This window comes from Coturnix japonica, chromosome 4 (genome assembly GCF_054131305.1).
Source record: "Coturnix japonica strain WE chromosome 4, WE-NBRP24, whole genome shotgun sequence".
In the NCBI taxonomy this organism is placed as follows: domain Eukaryota; kingdom Metazoa; phylum Chordata; class Aves; order Galliformes; family Phasianidae; genus Coturnix; species Coturnix japonica.
In genome coordinates, this window is record NC_140666.1 from 85,312,432 (window position 1) to 85,321,687 (window position 9,256).

At 35.5% G+C, this 9,256-nt stretch overlaps 1 protein-coding gene across 2 annotated transcripts; it reads left to right on the plus strand.

Moving 5' to 3' along the window:
* Positions 1-2,108: 2,108 nt before the first annotated feature.
* On the plus strand, positions 2,109-9,256 carry SPON2 (spondin 2). Of its 2 annotated transcripts, XM_085545850.1 has the most exons (7): positions 2,109-2,192; positions 2,716-2,779; positions 3,574-3,799; positions 4,163-4,386; positions 4,668-4,859; positions 5,947-6,121; positions 8,218-9,256. In XM_085545850.1, the coding sequence occupies exons 3-7, from the start codon at positions 3,577-3,579 to the stop codon at positions 8,394-8,396; spliced, it is 993 nt and encodes a 330-aa protein (XP_085401976.1). In that variant the 5' UTR covers positions 2,109-2,192; positions 2,716-2,779; positions 3,574-3,576; the 3' UTR covers positions 8,397-9,256. The 2 variants fall into 2 exon arrangements, with proteins under 2 accessions (XP_085401976.1, XP_015718401.2); XM_015862915.3 differs by lacking the exon at positions 2,109-2,192 and having other exon boundaries at positions 2,245-2,779.

A 9,256-nucleotide genomic window follows, 5' to 3' on the forward strand; every position in this document is an offset into this window, starting at 1 on the left:
CCAGCCATGAATGTCATTCATTGAGTACAATTATTTTCTTTTTTTTTTTGGGGGGGGGAAGGGGGAACGGGAGGGGGAGGGTTGTTTTTTTTTTTTCTTTTTTTTCCTTTTCTCCAACTATGAGATACTGAATTTGGTGTCCTGATGTCCTTTACAGTGTCAGAAATTGATCATGTTCAGCAGCTTCTATTTAAAGAAAAAGGGCCAGAAATCCTCAAATTGATATTTTCTGACATCATTAGGTGTGCTTCTTTGCTTTTCCGCTCGTTCAGCCATGGAGGTGGAAGACAACAATGTTTATGTGTGTGTGTAATGAGGGCTATAATCTGTTTTGTTTTCTGATTATCTTCAAAGTGTACTTCAAAGTCTATAATTCCAACAGCAGTCAGGTAGGAAAGTTCAAGATCTTGCATCAGTTGTGTTCCATTAATTACATATCTGATTTGAAGAATCTGATGAATTCAATAAATGGGGGCGATGGAGCTCTAGAAGAAGGAACATAGATCTGGAAGGTATCTCAGATGCTCAGTACAAGGCATCATGCATTACCATTTTAAAAGAAAACCAACCAACTCCTGTTGTTTTTGATATCTGTCTGCCTAATAGATACTTAGAAACTTCATCATTTTCCGAGTTAATGACTTCCAGTGATTCAGTTTCTTTCATCATTCTCTTTAATATCTGAGCCAAATTATGCAGCCTGCATGTATTGTTCTGTTCCTGGAGACATTCATACCTTGTAATCATGGAACTAGAATGGTCTAGTTTGGTGATGTGCCTTTTGACAGCAAGTTTTCCTCAAGAGGAAGAGATTAGTTGGATATATTAAATAGCTCTGTTCTGGATGCAGTTAGTTGCTTTGTTCCCATTTTAAGTGTTCTCCTGGAAGTATTGCAGTATGTTACAATAGGTGTGTTTAGCTTGTGATGACTGAAGACATTAATAACAAAACCATAGTGAAATTTAAGGATAGTAATACCCTTAAGCCATTTTAACAGTTCTTTGTGCAACATTAATATTTATGGGACTTTTTTGTAGTTCCTCTAGAAGGTTCCATGGGCTGGGGACATCACCCATTCCTGATTCCTCAATTCCCTAAAGGATCTGTGGATCTGGAATTCTGTGCCCAGGAGGGATAAAACTTCATTGCTTAGATGACTGTGGCTCCTGGAACAGAACTAATCTATGGAAAACATAGGAATTTTCACTGGCATGAATGCTGGATAAAGGAAGGGGTCTTGGAAATAGAGGACACACCCATGTCTGAATAGCCTAACCTGCTACAGAGTTCCCATATCTATCCAGATATACGTGAATTGTGGATACTGCCTGCTGAATTTAGCTATATTGAGACTTCTAATGGATTGCGTTTTGCCAGGAGAATGATCAATATACACACAGTTTAGACATTCCAGCTTATTTCTTACCAATTTACCTTATGGGGTGGGAGGCAGAAAGGAAGAAGTAACCATTTAAAGTGCCAGAGAACTCAGACTGTTTTCTTGGTAATCCCCACCTGGTGGACAGTAGTGTATGTGACTTCAACTGTAATCCCACGATGGCCTGGGATTTCCATCTGAAAAATAACAAGGCTTTTTATTAGGTTGCTGCTTTCTTTTTTTTCTTATCCCTATGCTGTACCAGCTTATTAGATATCTGTGAAAGTACTTAAGCAACATTCCTCCTAGTTTCAAAGGAAGACACTATGCAAGACTTTCCTCATGGTCTATTGTAAACTTTTGAACTTAATTTCCTTTGCTGATCAGCAGCAGTAGCATTTGTTAACCGTGTAGGCAATGGCACAAATCCCTTGTATTTCCTATGGGAGTTTTAAAAAGGTGCTAAGGAAAATGATTTTAAATAAATATTTAACATTATTTTTTAATTAGGTCCCCTCAGGAAACACAATTTTTCATAGGCAATTCAAAGAATTGCAGTGAGTATGTGTAAGTATTACATATGTAAGTAGTGTTGTAGAGGACGTATGATTTAACTGTAATAATGAGATTTTTATTTGGGGATTTTTACTCTGAAGACAGCTAAGAAAAATCTCAGTGCTTCCCAAAACCACTCTTTCCAAAGAAACCACAATGTTACAGAGCCCTTTCATCATCCAGCATACGGCACTGTAGAACACAAAAATATACACTGTACTACTTTAAATTAATTCATATTTGCAGGAGACAGCCTGTGTGAGTATGTGCAATTATGAAATGCAACTTTTTTTTCCTCTTGACTTTTTTAGCTGCCTCACCCTTTTTATTTGAACACATACATATGGTGTGTGAGAGTGAGCAAGCTCTCTGTAAATGTTTGGAAGGAGCATCTGTCAGACAATAAAACTTGCAAGAAAACATGCTTCTCATTTAAAGTGTATTTGCTAGAGCTATTCCAGTGTTGGAATCGGTTCATTTGTATAGCTTAGAGGCATTAATAAGAACAGAGAACTGTAAAGTCACCAGAAAATCCAAACTGTTAGTAGGAATCCAAGGTATTTTTTAAAAGCATTTCGTCTATTCGGCATTACAGTCTTCTGGTAGGGACCCGAACCAGTTGACATAGAGGAAACCTCTGGCAGTCCGTCCAAAAAGATTGCAAGCAAGAAGATGACATGTTTTCTGCAAACCTGGAAAGTCTAAAGATTACAATAATTGTTGGACCAAAGGGACCCTCTTCAGGCATAAATACCAAGACTCCTACTGTCTTCTCTTGCAGACCAACTCAGCTGCCAGCAAAAGCAGGTGCTCTCCCCTTACCAGTGCTCCAGAGGAAATATTTAGTGAGTATTCACAGCTCTTTTTACCAATTAATATACTACTAGTGTCTTAGTTCTGTTTGTATAGTTTTCTCAAAAGAAAAGAAGCATTTAAATGTAAGGTTTTAAGGCTGTTAGTTTAAACAATTGCTGGAGTTCAACAGTCTGATGCAATTATCTTATTAATTTTAATACAAAAATTTGCACAGCCTTTGACAGCAACTTAAAAAAATATATTGTTTTTTTAACTACTCTGTAGCTTTGACAGTCTGAAGCCATTTCAATGTATTTTTTATGCACCAGTACCAGAAAGTACTTTATATATATTTTAAATGTATTTGATTTTAAATGTTACGCCATAAAATAGTCTTTGTTGGACACAAATTTAAAATAAATCATGTCTTCTGGCAAAGTAACCTGCAATTTAATCTTTAGAAGAATAAATATACCACTAATGTTTTCCACAGAAACAGTTGCTGCTCTAATTAATTCAAGATGTGACTCTAATAAGATTTCAAAAGAAAATCAGAAACAGATTTTTCTCAGAGGTAGTACTGTGAACAAGGTTAGGATATTTTTATTTTCATTAGAAACACTTGTCCTAGGTACAGCTACAGATCTGTAGCATATAGCCTGGAAATAGCAAATCTGAATATAATAGAATGTTTCTAGAAGCGTAACAGTTTTGGTGCTTGGGAAATGAGTTTTCTTTCTGTTAAAACTTATGCTTTGTTATATTTTATTAGGTAACTCTTACTCCTTTCTGAGCTTAGAGTGACTAATGTGTCTGCATATTTTTTTTTCTCTGTATGTGGAAGGGAATGGAAAACCTGATGTTTGTCTACTGCTCCTGCAAAGTTATCTGGACGCTGCTCGTAACAATTCTAGGCTATGCCAGCAGCTTGCCTCTGGGTGATGACTCTATTTGCACAGCAGAGGAACTTGCAAAGTACAGTATAATCTTCACAGGGAAATGGAGTCAGACTGCCTTCCCCAAACAGTATCCACTTTATAGGCCCCCAGCACAGTGGTCATCACTGCTAGGTAAGTGAAAAATGTACAGTTTTAAGACCAAATAAATCTCTTGATCACTGTGATTTTTCACCCCCCTCAATAGTAGAATGTAATATAACTAATGTAAAAAGAAGGAAAATAGCTGCAGTTATTAAGAATAAAAATGCAGAAATTGAAGCATTCACAATGCTTTCAAAAATCTACAACTGTTTTCAATTGACTTCTGCTTTCAATTGGCTACAGCTGAAGTAAACAGTGATAAGTCAAATGTTTTAGTGTTCACTCATGCTTATACACAAAGTTTTTTAACCTTAGAAATAAAAGAGAGCATCTGAAGAAATACGGACGATCTAAACCAGACTTTTCTGTCATGCAATGTATTCACTCAAATAGGTGTTACTCATAGTTCTGACTACAGCATGTGGAAAAAAAATGAATATGCCAGCAATGGTGTACGTGATTTTGCTGAAAAGGGTGAGGCATGGGTATTAATGAAAGAAATAGAAGAAGCTGGAGAGAAAATTCAGAGTGTGCATGGAATCTTCTCTGCTCCTGCCATTACCAGTGGCACAGGACAAACCTCCACTGAACTACAAGTGCATTCAAGACATCCATTAGTAAGTAAATGTACACACTGATCTTCACAGTTTTTGGCTTCTTTTCTTTTCATGTCACTAGCACACAGATAAATATTTGAGTTTTCATTGGTAGAAATATGATAATGAAAAATATTGCTTAAAAAGAAATGCCTGTCAAATTTCGGTGAGCAATGGAGTTCTATAAAGCAGAAGAATATAGAAGTCCATTTATTTCATGAGTTACAGTTACAATAATTAGTACTGGAGAACTTTGAAAGAAATAATGCCATAAGTAATGCTGGGTTGTTTTATTTCATTAGGTTTCATTTGTTGTAAGAATTGTGCCAAGTCCTGACTGGTTTGTGGGTATTGACAGCCTAAACCTCTGTAAGGGGGACCACTGGATGGAGGAAATATCAGTAGATCTATATCCATACGATGCTGGAACTGACAGTGGCTTCACATTTTCCTCCCCAAACTTTGCCACTATCCCACAAGACACAGTTACAGAGGTAGGTGTACATAAATAAATAGCACTCCATATCTTCATATTTTGATTCCTCCACTTCCAAGCTAACTATCCTGTAGCTACAAAAGATTCTCTCATGAAAGTGATTTCAGTGTGTGAGAGTACTGATGCTCACTCTACCTGGATTTATTAATAGCGTTTGTTCATTTCCTACATCATTCTGATTTATTTGCTAAATTTGGATGCATCACAAAAACTGGTTTACATTTGAAGTTATCCATGTAGAATATCATAAAATCGTAGAATGGCTTATGTTGGAAGGGACCTACTCCACCAATATAATTATTCCAAGATGGTCTTTAACAATTCTTAAGGAACTAGGGAAATGAAAGTACTTCCCAGAATTTTGGCATGACTAATTTTGTATCCAAACAGGAAAAGTCTAAGTAGGAAATTGTACATACTGATGTGGGGAGGGGTTTTCCCTGGAACATGTTGCTGACACCTGAATGTGTTGCATTTGAGCGACAGGAGCTAGTGGAAAGCAGAACACACCTTTGTTCCTACTGCAGTGACTTTACTTACAGTCTTTTTTGCTTGCTCTTTGCCTTTGTCATTTTTGGGTGGTGGGAAACAGAACATCTTAATTCAAAAATTTTGAATAGTTAAAGCACTCTGTCCCTATTTTTGTTAAGGTCAGTTCCTCTAGAGCCAAATGCTGTGCTAATGAACAGTGAGACAAATAACAGAGAAGCTGGAAAGTAATCCATCTGGCCTCCTATACACATGTGACATCTGCTAAAGCATACCTAATAGTATTATTTAATACTCTTGTATTCTGTCTTGTAAATGTCCACGGTATCTCAACAAACCATTCCAAGCATTACTCTGTTTTCAGTACCTCCCATCCCATTCCTCCATCCAAATACTGACACAATTAGTTGTGCCCAATTCAGAAGTATTTTGCACAAACCATCTGGGATTATCAGAAGTAGATTTGTGAGCTGGAATTTAGAGAATCCTTTCTTTCTTGGTTGCCAAAAGGAATCAACATGATGCATAAACATGATTTTCCAGTTATTTGTTACTAGAATGATGTGTTTCTTCAAGGTTCTCTTTTCATTTCACAGATCACTTGTTCCTCTCCAAGCCACCCAGCGAACTCATTTTATTATCCCAAACTTAAAATTTTGCCACCTATTGCTCAAGTAAGGATGGTGAAATTAAAGAAAAACCAGCTGGGTTTTCCTATACCTCATCTTAACCAGCCAGCTAAAAGCAATGAAATACTTGACACATACTCAGGTAAGTGATTGGCACTGTGACATTCCCAATTTGGTAATTTCTGTTCATTCAAAAAATACGTGGAACTCTGGTAGGTGACGTAGATGAAATAAGTGATTGAGTAGAGTATTCTCCTGCCATATATTCTGCATTGCAATAGTTTCCAGACTCACCCATGGGAAATAAAAGAAGCCAATTGACATAACAGACAATCTGAAAAAATAAGGCATGGATTTCATACTTGAGCTATGGTTCAAAGGCTTGAGTTGTACCACAGTGAGGCTTGCTCAAGCCTTAGTATCACCATAGATCAGTGAATTTTATGACAAATAAACAATATTGATCAAAATTAAAACTCCACAGATTCACTGCAACATGTAAGTAAATACTCCTGCGTAAGTTCTTACATGATGACACAACAGAAGAAATGGCACATATTATATTCATTCCTGGATATATTTGTGATAAAACAGACAACTTGAAAATAAAAATATCATTCTCTCTTTTTTCTTGCCTTAAAAAACTTGCAAATAACCTTGTTTAGGCAGTGGAACATCTGACTCGAGATAGTTTGGAGGGTAATAAAAAGAAAATTTGCTCAGTGCGAAAGATAGCAGTTGGTGTCTATGCAGGTATTCCCATTATATTCTTCTAGTAACGTGTAAAAGAAATGATTATGAATAAGACTGACATCCCAAATGCTATTTGAGAGACAGCTATGGGTTAAATCTCCAATGTGTTCCTTATATAAATGATGTTCCAAGAAGAGCTTTTCCAGAATAATTCTGAGGATTAACGCCTCTAGCTTTGTCCTAAAGATACCTCATGATTGCTAAACTGTAGTTCATTTTCCATGCAGTTAACAATACACAATTTATACTTGCATGAGTGCATTTCTTTATGAAGTTTGAGTAATTGTTTTTCTATTAGTAAACAAGACATTTTTGAAGGGAGTGCTACGAATCTTATGTCTTGCCTGCAACATATGAAAGGAACATTTGCCCCTTTTTAGCATATAAATGTAATACAATTCATGCAAAGTACAGTATTTCAGGAATCATTTTAAATCATACATCTCCACTTTACAGCATATTAACCATTAGATCAGTCTATTCAAAAATGTATTCCAGAAGCAAAAGGACAGATTCAATTATCAGAGATCAAACCGTGTTTCTCATTCCTGTTAGAAGCATGAGAATCGATTATTGCAACAGAAGTAGTGAGTTCCATTGTAAAGCCAGAAGTTTATACCAGAGGTCACATATTCAATAAAGCATTTAAACTGGTCTTGTGCAAAGCTGTTTTATGCTCAAAGGCTGTAATACAAAGATTTGATACAATTTCCTATGACCAGCAGTGTTTTTTAACCACTTCAGGAATATGCACCTTTTCTTTTTATGATAGATATTTTCAATGGAAGTATACATTATGAAAAGTATATTTGAGCTTCTGACATCTTTCGTTGCAGTAAATTAAAACTACCTTGAAAACATTTCTAGCATTAGAAAGTTACCAAGTTACAGAGTAACTTCATTGGTAAAGGGAGCTCTAAGATACGTACCAAAAAAGATTTCCTGATTAAAAAAAATGAAATTTTCTTTGCTTCTGAAGCAAGAATTAAATAAACAAGACTTAAATGGAATCTGATCAAACTACAGGAACAACATATTCCTCCAAAGAAATAGAAACATGCATAAATCAACCAGATAAAAGCTTTAATTCCTGTGTTTTTACTAAGCAATTCAATGAAAAATGAGTTATGAAGTTGACACTATGTGCTTTTGAATGCAGTAATCTTGAATGTAATCACTTAAAACATCATCTTTTGGAATAGAGAGGCTACATTTTCAATTCAGTAAAAAGAAATCTGATGCACTACTGTTGTAGTGCCTCTGACAGTCTCTTGACTGCAATAAAAATAATAGCAATGTCCTTGAATTTAGGAGCTGAAAACACACACTTTTATTTATAAGACAACATATGGATTTCATTAATATCACATGTATTTTTGTATAAGAAAGGATGCTACTTGATCATCGTTCCTTAATGCTTTGCCAACTATGCATTTGCCTTCAGCAGAAAATGTTGCAGTTACCTTTTTATTGTGTATTTTGCAGAAACACCACTGGACTGTGAAGTTTCACAGTGGTCTTCCTGGGGTCTCTGCAGGGGTCCTTGCAGAAAAACAGGGACCAAGATCAGAACTCGTTTTGTACTTCTTCACCCTGCTAATAATGGAATGCCTTGTCCAAGTCTGGAAGAAGAAACAGGATGTGAACCAGATAATTGTGTCTGAAATAGTAATAATAATAAAGATAACAATTTAGATAATTTAAAAGTAAGATAAAAGTGTAACTAAATCTAAATTACATGTCATTCAGTGTTCCTTGTAATTCAGGTATGCCACGCTATTTTGCTGAGAAGATATATTAGACTGGTTTTGAAAGTTGCTGTTTAGTATCAAGACTTTGGGGTGTTACATTCTTAAGGTTTAGTATGACAACAGTACTTCACCATTTACAGAGCAGAAAACCCAAGTAAATCTCTGTTACACACTCTAAGTTCTTGGAGTACCCTCTAGTGGCAGAAAAGAAGACGTTTGGAAAGATTTTGCTTCACATGTGAAAACCATTTGTTCAATCAAAAAATCCTAACTAATAACATTCTTAAATACTGTAATTTGTTGATTTACAACTATTTATACCTAGAAAATAATTTTTTTCTCTAAATTATATATATTATAATTTATTGGCTATTTTTTTGTCTTTCTAATCAAGTTTTACTTGCCTTTCTTCAGAAACTACGTCTATGAATCAGAGTGACCAGATGTTTGCAGTATGGTTAAGACAGTAAGATGACCGAGTAAACTCATGTTGAGACTTATGAATACACAAAATTGGCTTTTTTTTCCCTCTCAAAAGTGATAAGAATATTTACCATGAGGACACTCAGCCAACAAAATTACGAATAAAACCCAGAAGTTTGGATCGCAGTAGAAAAACCCTGAACTTAATTTTAAAAGGTTAACTGAGATTAGTTGCCCCTAATGAGGCAACTGTCTGAAAAATAGTTGTTAAGACATTAACACTGTTGGCTGTAACATAAATTATATATTTTTCTCTGTGTATGCAGTAAATGTGTCCATGTTTCTTTAAA

What these genes read in the sequence shown, in the direction of transcription:
- SPON2 (XM_015862915.3), top strand. Translation starts at nt 2,612, where the DNA reads ATGTTTTCTGCAAACCTGGAAAGTCTAAAGATTACAATAATTGTTGGA. An exon ending in TGCTCCAGAGGAAATATTTA is followed by an intron (nt 2,780 to 3,573) that starts GTGAGTATTCAC and finishes TGTATGTGGAAG; the next exon opens with GGAATGGAAAACCTGATGTT. An exon ending in TGCATTCAAGACATCCATTA is followed by an intron (nt 4,387 to 4,667) that starts GTAAGTAAATGT and finishes TTATTTCATTAG; the next exon opens with GTTTCATTTGTTGTAAGAAT.